This window comes from Asparagus officinalis, chromosome 4, assembly GCF_001876935.1.
Source record: "Asparagus officinalis chromosome 4, Aspof.V1, whole genome shotgun sequence".
NCBI lineage: Eukaryota > Viridiplantae > Streptophyta > Magnoliopsida > Asparagales > Asparagaceae > Asparagus > Asparagus officinalis.
Window position 1 is genome coordinate 30,666,124 of NC_033797.1, and position 18,961 is coordinate 30,685,084.

General features: G+C 42.7%; 1 protein-coding gene across 1 annotated transcript; it reads right to left on the minus strand.

Moving 5' to 3' along the window:
* Positions 155 to 2,373, minus strand: LOC109837086 (probable WRKY transcription factor 31). Its single transcript, XM_020405172.1, is given in 10 exon segments — positions 155 to 400; positions 402 to 616; positions 619 to 688; positions 691 to 763; positions 765 to 909; positions 912 to 984; positions 1,091 to 1,204; positions 1,330 to 1,791; positions 1,911 to 2,009; positions 2,116 to 2,373. Coding segments are annotated over 10 exon segments (1,545 nt in total). The 5' UTR covers positions 2,323 to 2,373; the 3' UTR covers positions 155 to 313.

Genomic DNA, 18,961 nt, shown 5'->3' on the forward strand with positions numbered 1-18,961 from the left:
ACGTGCATGGACTGTTTCTACGGACTCCTCAACGACGCGAGTTTAATGACAGCAAGAGACTCAGCCCCACAAGCAAACCAATCTAATTCAATCCACCCCATTATCACACATATAATAATACTCTCCGAACAAAAAGACTAGGACTCCGTAACCATAGACCAAATTCTTTTCTTGTCTTTATTCTATCATCATTTACTAACACATAAATCCCCCCCAAAACAAAAGACAAAATAAATAATAATTGATAAAACAAAACTTAATAAACACGTATTTTCCTTCCTTCACAAAACCAAAATAAAACTCTAAGCCCTTTTTAGCTACTTGGAAAGTTCGAACTGTTGGATCTGTTACTTGTACTGTTACTGTTGTTGTTGTTGTTGTTCGTGTTTGAACTGCCTCCTCTCCGATATCGACGTGATTGCGGCAGCCAATGCGGCGCGTGAAATTGGGATGGCGCCGTAATTGCTCGGGTCGCGCACTGACGTAGTATCACTAGCGACTGCGGCTGCCTGACTGTGGCTTCGGGGTGGCCAACTTGGCACCGTCGACCCGCGCGACTTCTGGAGCCCCGAGAACTTCGATTGGTTGTTGTACAAAGACTGCCCGAAGACCGCGGCAGTGACGGTGACTGCTGCGGCGGCGGCACCGAATCCCGCTGCGGCGCATTTGGGAAATTGAGCTGGAACTGTGGACATTCGGCGGCCTTTGGAATTGGAGAGGGTTGGGAGTGTGGTCAGGTCAATTAACAGTAGGGAAGGGCGCGAAGCGGAGATGTGGCCATGCTTGACGAGCAAGGCAGTATGGTTCGAGCCAAGAAGTGGAGTTCATTAGCGCCGTCGGTGCTCGAACATCGACGCCCGATAGGCATCGACGCGGCGGCTGATGTCGTTGACCGCCATCGCCATGGCGCGGAGGCAACGGATGGTTGTGGTTTCCCTCGTATGTTGTGATCAGTATCGTACGGTCATCGGCACATCTTTGAACCTATATATCAAATGCACAGATTAGTAAATATTTCCCGTACCAAAAAAAAAAATTTCCTGTATTTCATTAATAAGAGTTTAACGAAACAATCCTAGCTTGTTCTTACTTGTTTGCGAACGGGACAGCCCGTAGCCATGGTGCATCGATAGTAAGCCCTCGGGCATGGGTTCCCTTTCGCCATCTTCTGCCCGTACTTTCTCCATTGACAACCATCAGTTATCTGTGAATCGAAACAAATCGAGAGAGAAAAAAAAAATTCAATAAAATCCTCTCTAGAAGACGCGCAAAAAATTGAAACTCTACAATTCTATGTACGATCCGATCTACCGATCTTTTTAAACTGACCATGGGCGCCTCGGATCGGGCTCGGACAGATACACGGGCCTTCCTCATAGTCGCCTCTTGGGCCTGCTCGGCCCCCTTGGAGGAAGAATTCGCCAGTTTAGCCTCAGGGGCCTCCTCCCTCCCGAATGGCACCATCTCTTTGTTGGTAGGCGATGCCGAACGGACCGGGCTTCCGGCGTCCGTGGAGGAGTGAGAGGGCTCGTCTTGGGCCTCCGCGGCCGTGCTCGATGGGCCGAGATCCATGAATTGCCTCGGCATGATAGGGATCGATCCGTTCTCGACTTTCTTCACGTCAGTTTTCTCATCGTCAACCTGATCATTGGCTCGCTGGCTGCGCTGCTGCATAAGCGCGAGGAGATGCATCTGAAGGGCATTGTAGTTGTTGGTCACCTGGCTGAGAACACCTCTCAGTCTTTGATTCTCCTCGCTCATTCTTGCTAGTTCAGCTTGCATGGCCGCTAACTACAAATTAATAGCAAGATTTCATTCGTTAGTAATTCATAAGGTAAGGAGCGTAAATTGCATAAACTAGTTTTGTCATCGATCGGGGTCACGATATTTAAAAAAAAAAAATCAAGTACCTCATGTTTTGCTTCTTTATCGTCTTCATTCATCGACGACCCATCATCGATCGTCGATTGATCGCTGCCCGTGTTCACAGTGAGGAGGTTCAAACCGGTCTGAGTCATCACAAACAAGTAATAAATTAATTAAGATTTGCTAGAACAAAGTGAAATAAAAATCGCAGCTAAATACAATTAGTGTTATTAATTAAATAATGCTTACACTGATGTTGAGGTCTTCTTTCTTGATGGTGAGATCGAGATTGGTGTTATCGGCGGTAGTTGGCCGGGCCTTCTTCTCGCCGGAGAAGAAGTCCACCTCGTCGAAGCGATGGGCCGAGTCCATTGGCTGCTTGCGCTTGATGAGAAAAGGGAGGGAGACTGAATTGGGAGTGTGATCTAGACTCAATCCACCTCCTCCTTTGTCCATAGAATTCAGTTTTAGAGAGAGAGAAAGATAGAGGATTAGAGAGAGAGAGAGAGAGAGAGAGAGAGAGAGAGAGAGAGGTCTGAAGAAGTCTTTAAATTGTGAGAGAGGAGTTGCAATAAAAAGGGTTAGGGAGCGGGGGAGACTGACATCAGACGGTGCGTCAGCTTGACAGCTGGCGGTTCTCCAGTGGCCCGGGCCACATGCGGATTAGGGTTGAAGACGGCTACGTCTCTCAACGGGTCGGGTCTCGTTTCAGAGGGCTAGAAAAGGGTAAATTACATGCATGCCAAATGATGCCTCCTATTTATGGGAAACTTATTTGGAGAAATGATAGATTACAAATAATCTCTCTAATTTATTCATTCTATTTGTAGACAACTTCATTTTTCCAAAAATTGAGAGGTGATAACTGCTACCGAAGTCAAATTAGTGGAATTATCTATAATTTGTCTTTTAGAGTAAATAACTTTCTGCATTAATACAATAAGAAAATGAATAAATGTTTAGTTCTATTATAAGATGTTTTATTTTTCAGAATAGATGTTATCAACTTGGCATAAAAGCCAAGTGATATCAGAGAGTATCGATGCTGAATATATATGTGCAATTAATAAGAAATATCATGTGACTATCGATTAGAAAAATCTATTTACAAACCGTCAATCCGATTAGAATAAGCTTACGGATGTTAAAGTAAGAGAGAGAGAGAGAATCTTGGGTAAATTTCCCTTGAATTGAATATTGAGTGTGCACATATATTTATACAAGTAGAGGAGTGTGAGGTTTGTTCTCCCAAGCAATGTGGGACTAAAACCCACTACAATACACTATTATCAACAGCCCCCTTCAAACTCATGTTGGATCAAACAAAGTGAGTTTGCGTACAAGAAACTGGAACCGATGAACAGGTAAGGCCTTTGTGAAGAAATCTGCAAGCTCGTCAGCGGATGAAACATGAGGAAGTAGAATTGTCTTGTCCTTGATAACTTGGTGACGGACAAAATGAGCGTCGATCTCAATATGTTTGGTCCTTTCATGAAATACTGGATTATTAGCAATCTGGATGGCACTCTTATTATCACAGTAGAGAGGAGTAGGAGTCGTAACAGAAATACCGAAATCACTGAGAAGGCGACGAAGATGAATAATCTCTTTAGCTGTTGTGGACATTGCACGATACTCTGCCTCAGTACTGGAAAGAGCAATAACATCTTGTTTCTTACTTCGCCAGGAAATAAGGGAATCACCAAGAAATATACAATAACCTGTGGTAGACTTTCTGGTAGTTGGATCACCAGCCCAATCAGCATCAGAATATGCACAAAGCTCTAACTTAGATGTAGCAGGAAACAAAAGTGAGCGAGTGCTAGTACCCCGGAGGTACCGAAGAATCCGTAATAAGACAGCATAGTGTACAGAACGTGGGGCACTAACAAATTGACTGACAATACCAACAGCATGAGAGATATCTGGTCGAGAGATGCACAAATAGACCAACTGACCAACAAGATGTCGATATCGGGTAGGATCAGATAGAGGCTCACCGTCAGTAGAGCAAAGTTTGACATTCTGCTGGAGTGGAGTATCGACAGTTGTATTATCAGTTAACTCAGCTTGATTTAGAATATCTGAGAGATACTTCTGTTGAGACAGTAATACACCCCGCGGGCCTTGAGAAATTTCTAGACCAAGGAAATACCGAAGAGATCCAAGATCCTTCATGTGGAACTGTTGTTGCAACTGAGATTTTGCGTATTGTATACCTGTCATATCATCACCTGTAATGATCATATCATCTACATAGATGAGTAATAAAACCCTGCCACGCGATGTAGTGCGAACAAACAGAGAAGCATCTTGATGACTTTCTATAAAGCCCGCTTTGAGCACAACATCGCGAAAACACTCAAACCAAGCGCGGGGTGCCTGTTTGAGACCATAAACAGCACGACGAAGGAGACATACATGTCCCGGAGGAATATTTGACCCTGGAGGCGGTTGCATATATACGGTCTCTGATAAAGAGCCATGAAGAAAAGCATTTTTGACATCCATCTGGTATAAGGGCCAACGATGAGCAGCAGCGACCGCAAGGAGAGTACGCACAGTGGGCATCTGAGCAACAGGAGCAAAGGTCTCCTCATAATCAATACCTTGTTGCTGAGTAAAACCTCTAGCCACTAAACGAGCTTTTCGACGTTCAATGGTGCCATCAGGACGAAACTTGACCTTATAAACCCATTTACTGCCAACAAGAGAGATCCCAGGAGGACAGGGAACAATATCCCAGGTATGAGTTTGCTGAAATGCTTGAAATTCCTCAGCCATAGCTTGTCGCCACTCTGGAATTTGAACTGCCTCTTGGAAGGACTTTGGCTCAACAATAGTATGAATGGCAGCAAGAAAGTTATGAAAGATAGGTGAATAAGAAGTAACAGAAGCATACCGGGCAGGCATGACATGTGGGCGTTTGCCTCGACGAAGAGCAAGAGGAACCTCAGGCGGGGGAGATGCTGGCGCAGGTGCATGAAGATCAACAGTATTTTCTGGAGTGAGAGTTGTGTCCACAGGATATGGATTAGATGGTGTAAGAGAAGACTCAGGTGAGGAAGAGTCAACAGAAGGAGAGGGAGAGATGTCAGGGAGATCTCGAAAGGAAAATTGAGGTGAAGAAGTGGGTGATGCAGTGGACGGGGAAGCATGATCGGTAGAGTGGAGGAAATTAAAGTCATCAGAAGTAGAATAATATGGAGAATCCTCTTCGAACTGAACATGACGAGATATATGAACTCGACGAGTTGCGGGATCATAACAACGATAACCTCGATGTTCTGAACTAATTCCTAAATAAACACAAGAAACTGCTCTGGGAGACAATTTATCACGTTCGTGAGATGGCAGAAAAACAAAACATCGACAACCAAAAACGCGAACTAGATCATAACGGGGAGGATGAGTATAAACACGACTATAAGGAGTAGCACCGGAAAGAGAGCTAGATGGAGTGATATTAATGGCATGAGTCGCGGTGAGAATAGCCTCAGCCCAGAAACGACGAGGAACAGAGTAAGAAATGAGCATTGATCGGGCAGTATCGAGGATATGACGATGTTTGCGTTCAGCAACACCATTTTGCTCATGAGTGTAGGGACATGACTGTTGAAAGATAGTCCCATGAGAGGACATGATAGAGCGCATGGCAGAGGATAGGTACTCTTTGGCACAATCAGAACGAAAAACTTTAATACGAGATTGCCATTGAGTGAAAATCATAGCAGTGAAGGCTTGATAAGCAGTAAGTACGTCAGAGCGATTCTTAAGTAGGTAAACCCATGTAAAACGAGAGAAATCGTCGATAAAACTAACATAATATAAGTAGCCAGATGAAGAAGGCAAAGGAGCTGGCCCCCAAATATCAGAATGTACTAAATCAAATAAGGAAGTGGATACAGATGTACTCATTTTAAATGGTAAAGCAGTGAATTTAGCCAATTTGCAACCAGCACATGACTCAATACTAGAACTAGATGATACAGGACCAAGTACTCCAGACTGAATAAGACTCTCCAGCCTTTTATTACACACATGACCAAGTCGTCTATGCCATAAATTGGCAGGAAGCGAGGTAGAGGGTTTTGACGAACAAAGAGAAGCAACAAGAGAACGTGGACGTATGGACTCTGGAAGGTGAAGATATTCCAGAAAATACAGTTTGTGCCTCCTACGACCCGCCCCAACCGTCTTGCCCGTCTGTGGATCCTGCACAATACAAGTATCAGAAGAAAATGAGACAAACAGGCCCGCCATGCATAAAGAGCTAATAGAAATTAAATTCAAGCACAATTGTGGAGCCACATAGACGGGACCAAGTGTTAGACGACCAGATGGATCATTTTGTGGGGTAATAGAGCCATACTGAGTAATGGACAATGGTTGTCCAGCAGCTGTGTAGATAGGAGGAAGAGAGGATGAAGTAAAGACAGAGGATAAAAGTGAGGCATTACAAGTCATATGAAAGGAACAACCAGAGTCAAAAATCCAGAGATCATTCATACCAGAGACTGAAGGATTAGCTGAAGAACCAGCAAAATGCATACCAGAGAGTTGTGCGGCGGATGTAGAGGTGATATGTTGAAAAGCATCAAGTTGACGGCGAAGACTTTCAATAGCTTGAATAGTAGAGTCTGAAGTAGTAGAAGGTATAGCATTGGCCAACAATCCTGGTGTACGAGAGGGTTGAGACTGAGGGGGTCGCCGACCACGTCCAGTACCTGAGGAACGTAACTCAGGATGAAGCTTGAAGCATGTCTCAATGCGGTGTCCTTCCTTCTTACAATATTTGCAAGAGAGCTTAGATCGAGCCTGTGGAGAGGGAGCCTGTGGAGAAGTATAATTCATAACAGGAGCAGTGACAGGTACAGACAAAACAGTCTCGAGTGAAGAGGTAGGAGTGTCTGTTGACAAATTGAGTCGTGCTGTCTGCTGCCGGGTCTCATAAGCAGTGAGAGCTCCCATAACTGAGGCCAAAGTCGGAAATTGAGGCTGGTGAAGTAGTTGATCAGCCATAGTTGAATATTCAGGAAGGGACTGAAACAATTGATGCACCTCATGCCGTTCGTACCAGGCTAGCCAGTCTTCATATGTGGAATTACGTCCAGGAAGCATGGAGCGTAACTCTGTCCAAAAAGCTTGCATTTGTCCAAAATGGGACTGCAGAGATGAACTACCTTTGCGTTGTAGAGAAATGCGTTGCAGAAGATATGCCTCCCGTGCACCCGAGCACTCAGTGAAACGCTCAGTGAGACGAGTCCACATGGCCTGAGCAGAGGGAAGCGAGCCAATCTCGACAGTGAGACCAGAGCCAACACAGCGAGTGAGATAATCCATAACACGAAATTCCTGCAATTGCCACTCTGAACTCTCCTTGACATAGAGAGCACGAGCAGTCTGAAGATCGACATCACCACTGCCAGAGGCAATAGTACTGGATGAAGCAACAGTGCTGATGGACGGTGGAACTGGTCCCGTACTGGTGAGATGATCAAGCAAACCAGCGCCACGCAAGGCATTGGTGACAATGGTGGACCACCCTGCCCAGTCACTTTGATCATTGAGGGGCAAAGGTGGTTTGGGAATCTTCTCTGAAGGAGCCATAACAGCAATCTTGAGACGTTAAGATGTCGAGATGCTGTTACTAATGTCGTTCGTTTGAGGCCGAGAGACGGCTTGAAACGACGATGCCGTTAATTTGAGACCGAGAGACGGTCTTGAAACGACAATGCCGTTAAAATAGAACCCGAAGGTTAGAATGAAACCCGAAGGTTTAAAATAGAACCCGAAGGTTAGAATGAAACCCGAAGGTTTAAAATAGAACCCGAAGGTTAGAATGAAACCCGAAGGTTTAAAATAGAACCCGAAGGTTAAACGAGAACGCGAAACGCGTTAAGAGGCCGCAAAACGACAAGGCCAAAATATCTGGCAGATGAACGCCAAATAATTAAAAATAAAAATAAAAAAAATAAAACATTAAACGGCTGCAAAGCAATAAGGCCAAGATTTGGCAAAAGAACGCAAAAGCGTTAAAAATTTTATTGAAAGGGAAATAGCCCTAGCTCTGATACCATGTTAAAGTAAGAGAGAGAGAGAGAATCTTGGGTAAATTTCCCTTGAATTGAATATTGAGTGTGCACATATATTTATACAAGTAGAGGAGTGTGAGGTTTGTTCTCCCAAGCAATGTGGGACTAAAACCCACTACAATACACTATTATCAACAACGGAGTTATCCAAAAATAATCCACTAGGTATCCAATCCAAGTCTATACAACTTGGAAGAAGTGTGTGAAGAGAAAGGGTGAAGGCAATAAATGAGAGAAGAAGAAGAAAAAAACTTTGATTGGTTGGCGCTCTACTTTCCTTGTGGTTTCGGGTATCGGTGATAATAAGTCAAACCCGGCTCTGACCGCGTCCGAAGAATCCACCGCCTCCGATTGGCCCGCCGCATTCCACGTGAGAAGCGAGAGCGCGTCAATCTCCTTTCTTCTCACCGGGTCCCACAACCATGGACTTTTTAGTCCTCGTTCCGGGTCGGATCCGAGCTTTGGGGTCGGATCCGATAATCTTTCCATTCTTCTGATTTGACTCTTTCGGGCTTAACTTAGAAACGAAAGAAGTTTCAACTGACTCACGCGCTTCTCGGATCTTTTCTTGTTTCATTCCGTCTACATTTGTGGCAGGCTATAACTGGACAAAAGATAAGGGGAAAGATTATAGCAATTATCGTAAAAGAAGGAAGACTCAAGTTTCCAATGTGCATATCGATCCCTGTTGAACTCCCATTTGCAGCTTGCAAGTTGAGAAAGTAGGCAATTTAGTGTTATCACGTAACACTATTGGATACTATGCGCCTCCGGCACTGATATATACACATCATTAGATACATATTATGCGGAGAACTCAGAAAAACCAGTTTTTCTGTCATAATTCGACTCATGCACATGCATAAGTCGACTTATGACTGTGCATGAGTCGACTCACGATCCGTTCTCCAGTTGTTGTTTTGGTCTCTGTCAAGTCGACTTATAGTGACTGTTAAGTCGACTTATGGTAAGTCGACTTGTTCCCACTGTTAAGTCGACTTACGGACAGGTTTCAGGCTTGTTTTGGTTTCCTGTTTGGTTTAAGTTTCTGTTTTGATATATATAAATAGGAACACGATTTTCTAGGGTTTCTAATCAGAGATTCGTGAGTATTCTGAGCACTTTGAGAGGGAGAACTTGTGAGCAAGTTGAGAGATTTGGTTTAGAGTTTGTGTGAGTGGTTTTGTGAGATTATAACCCTTTGTACTCTCCTTGATTTAGTGGAATCTTCTCATCCTCTCCCCGTGGACGTAGACAAATTGTCGAACCACGTATATCTTTGTGTTTGGTTTGATTTGTCGTATTTGGATTGAATTGTGCTCGTGTATAGTTGGTTTTCTTCTCCTGTGATCACAGATTCGTTCGGTGTGCAAGCACGCTTCCGCATAAGCGCGCAACATATTCTAGGGACCCTATAACTATTCTTTAAACGTATAGTACTTAGAAGGTCAAATGTGTAAGATGGCTCGAATATGGGGTTAAAGAATATCTCCAGTAAAGATAGACAATGAAGAATCTTCTCACTCGGTCAAAATTGTTTATTATCTATTTGTTTGCTGTGATTTATCGTGAGTAAAAGGTGGGAAAAAGTGTAATTCCCATAAAATTCTATATTTAGAGCAAATTACAATAATCCTAAACATAAATGAACAATTCTGATTTACAAACCGTTATGTATATTTCTCCACTGCAAAACAAGATGTAGATAAAATCCATATGGAAAAAATCAACACATTATCAAATATGCTACTTGACAATGTAAACTAGGTTATGCGTATTGTGATGACTTTTTAATTTTAAATATATATATTTTTTAAAGTTAGGACCAACAAGATCAGTTCAATTTCCCATAAAAAGGACCATATCTTGGATCTCTCTAAAGCATGAGCAATCCCGAGATCTCGGCTATCCTATAACTAAACTGTGGGTTCATCTAAAATTAAAAACACATGTTGGGTCTGCTTCAAAAGATGGATGCATAACCTTTGGAAACAAGCCAAACTCCTATTTAATCTGATGATTAAGAACTAGATTATTGGTTAATTAATTACTAATGATTCACAGTAATTCCCGACAGGTATATCGAGATATGGGTTTACTCCCAAGTGTTATTAATTATAAGTAGAAAAAAGTACAAATATACATGCACATAAACTCCTACGACAATCCGTAAGCATGTATACTAGGAATCTAGTGACATAGGTTATTCCATTTGCTAAAGAAGTATTAGAAAAAAAAAGAACAAAGTCAAAAAAACAAAAAAGCAAAAAAGCAAAAAAGCAAAAAAGCAAAAAAGGTATTAGAAAAAAGAAATAATCTAACAAACATCAAAACAATCAAATCAATAATGGATTACTAACTACATAGAAGAGAGGGAGTATAAAGGGATAAAAACATAAGAAATATTCCTTACTTTTAATCTAGATTTCTTTCCTATGTTTGGCTAGAACTCTATGCAATATATGCTTATAATTTATCTTACATCTATTGTTTATGAGGAGTGATGATTGAAAAGAAACAAGCAAATCTGTGAAAACGAACCTAGATTTGCTATTAATTCTATGTTTTGAATAATCAAATACTATACACATCTATTGCTATATTTTAAATGAAGAGAGTATAAATATTCATATTTAACGAAATACTAATGTGAACACGAATTGAGTTAGCTAGGGATACTTGCGCTACATTGTCAATAAGCTTTTGATCAGTTTGCTCACGGAAACCACATTAAATAAAAATTAGGAAGCAACCATCTTTAAAGTCAATTTTAACACAGAAAATATCTTTAACTAGAAAGTCTTTCGTTAACAATTAACCACCTTGATCTATTTTTCTAATGGAGTTAATTTCAACTTGAAGTTCTCAAAAATACGCCTAAAACACAAGTGTCAGGCATGTGATTACGTCTTGTTTGTCATTTTAGGAATTTTGGGGGTGCCAATTCTTCTATTTTTAAAGGGTATTTTGGGAATTCTAGTTAATATTTCAATAAAAAGTAGGTTAAGATGGTTGATGGCTACCGAAATCTTCTCGAAAGATGATTTTGGTATTAATTGAAATTCAAATCTTGTTTTTTCCATCGTCACTCTATTTTAAAGTTGGTTTCTGTGAAATAATCCTAAGATTTTTTTAACGTTTGGCAAATTAAGCATTTTTTCTGTCAAGCTTATACTATGATTTTATTAAATAAATTTTTTGATAGCTAGATGTTATTAATTAGCACATACGGTTTTAAGATGTGTATGATAAAAGGAAGATATAAAAGGAAGATATCAATGATTATAACATTGGACAATTAAGCATATAGGATGCCTTCACCCAGATAAATGATTTCGAAAGATTGAATTTTACTTTAACAAAATGTTAGTCAATTAATGATGTTTTCACACCAAGAATCAAGTGTTTTCCCCCCTTCTATTTAGCATGTTTTTTTTTTGGTCAATGAGAATTTTATTCATTCAAACCAAAAATGAGAGTTATGTACATCATGATTCTCACAAATTGAGATCTATTTAGTATGTTACTCATATAAGCATGGCAATTGAATACTAGCGGAAGCCAGTTTGTAGCGAAAGCTGAAAATCACAAACAAGACAACTTGTGGTTATCATGAAAAAGTTGTTTAAGACTAGGATTCTTATCAAACTCATTAATTCATGATAGTTATAGGCTAATTAAGAACTAATTTAATTCCAAGTTCTTTTAGGAAGCAATCCCTGAATATTTTGGAGTCAACACAAGGAGTTAGATGAAGCATAGAAAACGTATGATACCGACACTAAGGTTAGAAGAGGGTCAACTCTAAGAACATGCTAGCTAGTCTTAAGTGCTCTGTGATAGACTAGAGAATATTTGAATTAAGAAGTTTCAAAGATAATATTAATTATATAAATCATGAATATTCTAAAAGAAAAATACTTGTAAACAGGACTTTCTGCCCCTGAAATTAGATGTTAATGTTATTCAGCAACATTCTTAGCTATTCTTAGAGATCATAAAAAGTTTCATAAGAAAAATGTCATACCTACAGGACTTTTTCTTCACTAGACTTCAACTTTTTCTTGCAAATTAGTATTGTTTCATAAATGGAGTTACGATATGAGGTATTGATCACAAGGATGTTCGTTCATGTGTGAATATAGTCAATACAAGGATGTTCATGTGTGAATATAGTCATAATAGTTGTGGGTGGTTCCCTGCAGGTGTTGAATAATCTAACCCTAGGTTCCACCATAATTTGAAGGAGAACAAATTTTGTATTGTTTGAGAGTGAATTTAGGGGAATTAGAGGAGACTCTCTACCTTCTAAAAGATTCCCATACAGGGTAAACTTGGGTGAATGATTTCTCTTAACTTCCCTTCTTCACTATTCTCATCAATCCAAATATGTCCTAATAAAAAAACATAAAAATAAAAAAACATGTCTTATCCCTTATTGTTAACAAGAACGGAATAAAAAGAATGATGGACTTAAAACATAAAAATTAAGTTAGCATTAAAGCTTTTAGTTAAAAATTTGAATCAAAATTTTTGCTTATTTATATTTTTGACTAACTTTACTCTTCAAAAGACGGATTATTTGCAAATAAGATCTAAAAAGTAGGGATGAAAATGTTGATATCCATAGTAAATTCAGTTATATTTATGTCAGGAAGTTAATTGTATGCGTGAGTGCATATTTGGAGGAGTTCAGGATCCCTTATTCCTCCACAGACAATACCTGTTAGAAGGCCAGAGATGATCTCTCTGATGTGTCCTCTTGTAGGCATCGAAAATTGTCCATAGGTCTCCACGAACAGCTCAGTGTTAAGGAATGACGATGAACGTCACTATCCGGTCCACAGGAGTTCGATTGATGTCGGTGAACGCTTGAAGTGAATCGACGAACTACGTGGACTAACAGAATCTCGGAATAACGAAGGTACGGGCTAATCGGGAGCCCCGCGATGTTTACAAAAAGAACAATACCCTTCGTGTCTCATTCATTCTACAGATGATCCAACCATCGGAGCTGATAGAACTCCTTGTCGGCTTTCCAACGCACTTCGAACCACTCAAATCCGAGTTCGGACGAAGAAGTTATGACGGAAACAAACAAACATACAAAAAAAGCGGCGTCTCAACACTTCGAGGTGTCTCGGCCAAGCGAGACACCCCAAGGTGTCTCGGCCAAGGCCGAGACACCCTAGGGTGTCTCGGCCCAAACCGAGACACCCTAGGGTGTCTAGGATCAAGGGGAGACACCCTAGGGTGTCTCGGATCAAGTGGAGACACCCTGGGGTGTCTCCAATGCAGATTTGGGCTTTTAGGTAGTTTTAACCGCTCCGTTATCCCCTCAAGCCTATAAATACAAGCCTTAGGCCTCATTTTTTGAGATCTGGAATTTTGGAGAATTGGCAAAGCCCTGCCGGACTGAAGAGTGATCGAGTTCTTCAACGTAAGAGATCGAAAGTCGTCAGATCTACATCACCCGCATCCAATCCTTAGTATTATCCTGTTGTGGTAATTCTAAGAAGAGCAATTATCTCGCTTTTGTAGAGATAAGCGCTTCTGTTTCTAGATCTCCTCACGGATCGACGAAGCTCTGGACCTGATCTGATTGCCAGGTAGTCCACGGATATCAACATCCCCGTCACAGGCTAAAGACCCACGCAAGCAAGAGACGACGAACAGATCTTGTGTTATTTTCGAGAAAGTTGTAATTTTTCTTCTTTTCTTTTTATTAAGATCTGATTTCTTTGTAAACACTAATATTATAATGAGTTCAGTAATGAAGGCAACTTTTACCGAAAACAAACTGGCGACCACAGTGGGAGCCAACAGCCTCGCTGCCGAGGTTGTCGTGCCGCAGCCAACGATCAAGATCCCTGTGGCTGAAGAGGTCAAATACGAGTTTGACCAATAAAAGTTCGAGGAGTACGTCTCCTCCTCCTCCTCTTCCAGATCCGCCTCTCCTGGCAAGCGCAGGAGTGCCTCCTCCAGATCTGCCTCTCCTTGCAGGTGCAGGAAGGCCTCCTCCTCCCAGAAGATCCGTCGGTCTCCAGATCTGAAGAACCAAGAAATCGATCTCCCCATAGCCGATGCTACAGTCGTAACTTGCAACGGTCCGCCGGCATCCAATGAGACCAGATCTGCAGATCTGAACTCCTTCACGATTAAGGAGTCGACTGCTGAAGGCGCGCCAACTTTATCAAAGAGAGCACGTCAAAGGAAACGACAACGCCTCGCGCGCCAATTCGCCAAGGCTTTGGATCAGATGGATGGACTCCATTACCAAGCAGATCTGGAGCTCAGAAAGCGCCAAGTGGCTAATCTGTTGCCACGACCAGCATCGGAATCCTCCTCTCGATCTCCAATTAACGAATGAGTTCGTGTCCAAAGAACCCGCTCTACTCTCGAGGAGCGAATCCAAAAGCACCGCGCCTTGCTTGCGCATGCACGGACTCTTGTACGAAAAACACAGGAAATGCAAAAGGAAGAGGCAGTTAAAAGATCGCCAAGATCCAAACAAGTTTGGGCGCCAAAAGCCAAATCAGCGCCTAAGGCAAAAACATCCGAAGCTGCCTTCCGGCCTTTATCAACTCCAGATCCCGCTCCTATTGCTCCCGCACTTCCGGTGAAGCCCTATGACAGCGTGGGTCTCTCCAAATCTAGAATACCATTGAAGGATCGTGTCGGTGCCCTACCCGAGAATCGAGGAAAATCGCTTGTTAAGGAAAGCTGGCGACCGTTAAAGGAGCTTCGAGCAAACATCCGGACTGGGGGTCGTACGCGACCTCCTAACAAATCAATTTCTACAACAGCCCGCTTGGAGGTACGTGCAGAAAACTAGGAGCCCGTTAAGGTTTCACCCTCACAAGGGTGTGATTCCAAAAGTGTGACTCCTGTAGATGCCAACAAGGCAATGTTTACTCAGAGAAAAACACGTTAGACAGATGAACGCGTTATACCTGAGAATCTATGTAAGCAGCAGATAGGTTACTCCGAACGAATAAATCTCGAAAGAGAAGTACCCGAGAAGCGGACTCTCACTGTCCGTGTATCAAAATTATCAGGGCAGTATTATCAACGTGTAGCTGCCCCAAGACCGCTTCGTAGAGGATCTCGATATTCGAGAGAATCTCCGATGGAACGACGAAGCCCAAATCAAGGCGTTTCCACCAAAGAAGATCGGTTGCTCGAGATGATGAATCCCCAGAAGTTACCATCAACATGGTCAATAAGGAAAAATCTCCGATTGTTTCAAGTGGTTCCAACCTTAATTTCTCTCCAGGAAGAAGAGTCAGTTCAGGGATAACCCAACAAATATCTCTGCTTTAGCTAGAAACCGTAGGACATAATGATTACCAGGGTGTCCATGAAGGAATACATTCCGATGATGAACTCTCGGATTCTTATTCCGCAATCGCCTCTGACGATACAACGTCTAGCATAGGACAAGCTCGGGAAGTGTTCATGGTCAACACCGAGCAAATAGCCAAAATCATTGAGGATGCTCTAGCCAAGCAGAAAGAAGCATTCAAAATCAAAATGGAAATGGGCATGCAGGAGATGAGACAAATGCACGACCAACAAATCCGAACTTTGTCAAATCAGCTAGGTGAGTCCAGCCGTCGCAACACTGCTAACCAAGCAGGTAGCGATTCAGATGTGGATGAACACAACGCTGGGGGTGATCCCACTGAAGACAATAATACTGGGGTTCGACGCTGGGGGTGGACCCACCAATGATGATAAAACTAGGGGTGGCCGCATTATTCCTCTCAAAAATTATCCAAAACAGGATATAGATGAGGACGAAAAGATGAAGGATCTCGAGAGCAAAATTAATGCTTTAATGTCTACTCAAGAGGTAAAGAAGACCGGCATTCCGTGTCCTTACCCGAAAGAGTGGGATTCGATCCCGTATCCGGCGAAGTTCAACCTGATCAACTTCACGCCGTTCGACGAGAAGGGCTCGCCCTCTCAGCACCTGATCTACTTCAAGTCCCATTTGGGTATGATCTCCGGTAATGAAGCCTTGATGGTTCGGTCATTCGTTGGCACCCTTCGCGGGCCTGCTTTCGATTGGTACTGCCGCCTCAAGCCCGGAAGCATCAACAGCTGGGAGGACCTAGAAAGCATGTTCCTCGCTCATTTCTTCGATGATGACGTCAAAGTGTCGATCAGGACACTCTTCGATGAGAAACAAAAAGGCGGAGAGTCGGTGGATACCTTCATCAAACGCTTTCGCAATCAGGCAATGAACTGCAAGGATCCCGTCACAGAGGAATTCATCTTGCAAACCTGTCATAACAACTTGTCCATTAATATCTTGGATGTTATGGGAGTAGAGCCGCTCAGTACCTGGAAAGAGTTGAAGGTACGCGGCGAGCAGGCCGAACGCTTCCTCAGAAGGAGGAATGTTGAAAGATGCCAACCAATGACTAACCGATGACTAACCCTCTGAAGGTGAGAGGTGAACAGGCTGAACGCTTTCTCAAGAGGAAGAACTTAGAGAGAGGTCTGCCACCAGCTAATAATCAAAAGCAGAACTTTAACCCTCGAGGTAGAGGAAGAGGGTCCATGGCAGCTGTGGATGCACATCAAACGTCGCAACAACTGTCGCAACAACAACCGTAGTTGTCATCCTTCCAGTTGGCACCAAATCAGAATCAACAGCCTCCGAGACAACCCAAGACTTTGGAGCCCAAATTCCCGAAGGAATACTCTTTCAAAGATGATGAAGTTCCAGTCATCTTCAAATACTTGTTAGAGAATAACAAGATCAAGCTTCCACCGGTCACAAACCAAGAAGAAGCAACGAAGATCAATGACCCGAAATATTGTGCCTATCACAGGAGAGTCCACCATCCGACTAAGACGTGTTATGTCTTAAAAGACAAAATACAAACCTTAATCGATGTTGGCATCGTAACACCGAAGCCGAAGGAGAAGAAAGTAGGTGCGAATGCGGTGTCTATCAGCTTCGGGTCAGTTCCTTTGTCCTGGTTTCAAGCCGAGCCAGTGTCGAAGGTCAAGGTGCAAACCATCAACGATGACCCTTACGGACAGCGCCAAAAGGGGCTTATATCTCACACAACCCCCAACGATGAAATCCTTTGGGTTCATCCAGATTTGCTGAAAGATGAACAGTGGACAACATCCACATCAAAGAAGAAATCAAAGGGCAAGGGAAAAGAGAAATCTTGTTACGGAGCCTCGGCGATTCCCGAGAAGAACGATGAAGAGATAGCAGCTTTATCACTTTCTGATGGAGAACAGGAAGTTTTCGCTACAAGAAGTGGGAATGAGTATCATTATAAATATCCTGAGACTTCTAACCCAAATGCTACAACTCTGAAGGAGCTGGGAATAGCTACAACTCCTCCAGTAGCTGCTGAAAAGCCGCAACAACCGGCTAAGCAAAAAGAGAAAGAACCCCAACATAAAGAGGTTCAAATTCCGAAGCAGTCTCGTTTCAGCCGACCGATTGGACGAGATAAACCGGAAAGTTCGAACGCACCATATCGTTTCGACGTTATGGCTCAGCTGGCCAATATCCCAGCAAGGATTATGCTATACGAGTTGTTGCGCCTCTCGAAAGAAACAAGGGAAGCTTTACAAAAAGCTTTGGCTGATTCTGAGGTATTCCTCACCCAGGTCAAGCCAGCTCCTGAAGAGCCAGAGTCGTCAGTGCAGCATTGCAATCTAGCAGCTACAAAATTCCCTTGCATCGCTTTCACAAAAGAAGATATGCAAGTCAGGAATTCAAAGCATGATAGGCCTCTATATTTCACCGGATATATTGGCTCGAGCATGGTCAACCGGATCCAAGTCGATCCGGGTTCCGCTGTTAGCATCATGCCACTTCGATTGATGTACCACCTCGGAATTCCCGCTAACAAGTTAGCCTCTACAGGAACGGTTATCTATGGTTTCAACACAAGCGGATCACGACCGTTGGGAAAAATCCGGGTGAAGTGTCAACTCGGAGATCTGAAGTCTGAAGTCACCTGCTATGTGATCGATGCGGAGACTTCCTATAACTTACTGTTGGGTCGTCCATGGATCCACGGTAATCTTATAGTTCCCTCCACCCTCCATCAGTGTTTGAAGTATGTCGACACTAATGAGGAGGTCAAGACGGTGGTCGCGGATAAGCAACCATTCAAGGGGTTAGAAAATTACTTTACTGACTCCCTTCTTTATGGTGCTGAATCCGATACTGAACCATCGGCCCATGGCACGGACAGCGGAGAAGAAGCTGATACCGAAGCCGGGCTCGATTATAGTGAAGGTCTTGTACTAAATGACATTGAACCTCTTGTAATCGATCTTGACGGTGATGAATCGTCGGACGAAAGTTGTAACTGGCAACTTGCCGATGAAATAATAAAGGATGATTTAGAGTATTCGCCTTGTCTTGATAATGTAATGCAGGAATTGTATGACGATCCTAGTCTACACATGCCGCTTCGCTCGTCTTGCACGACGATAAAATATCTTCAAAATCCAGTCGGAACAACTGTGATTCTACCCGCAAAGACAGGGAGTGAAAAAATAATAATCTTTGGAAAAGGGAATCCATCCCCAACCCCTGATCTTTTCTTGGACACCGATTCAGATGAAGAAAAACCCGGGCGACATTTCTCTCGGTATAGTTCACAAGCGAATGATTATATGACAAAACAAGGTTATGACCTCTCGCTCGGTGAAGGTCTTTATTTTGGTCAAGGTATTAGGGTTCCACCCCGTTCTACCTATGTACCAAAAGGAAAACCAGATAATTACTACAGTCGTAATAGAGGTCTGGGTTATGATTCATCCGAAGACGATTATGGCCAACAAATCATTAACCAATTAATAGATAGGAGCGGACATTCATCCGACACTTCAAATTGGGATTCTGACGTGAGCATTGGTGAAAGATTCAAATCCCTAATGTCGAACATGGCGACGGTTGACCCTTCCACAACAGAAGAAGACGATCAGTTACCTGTTTGGGAAGATCCATG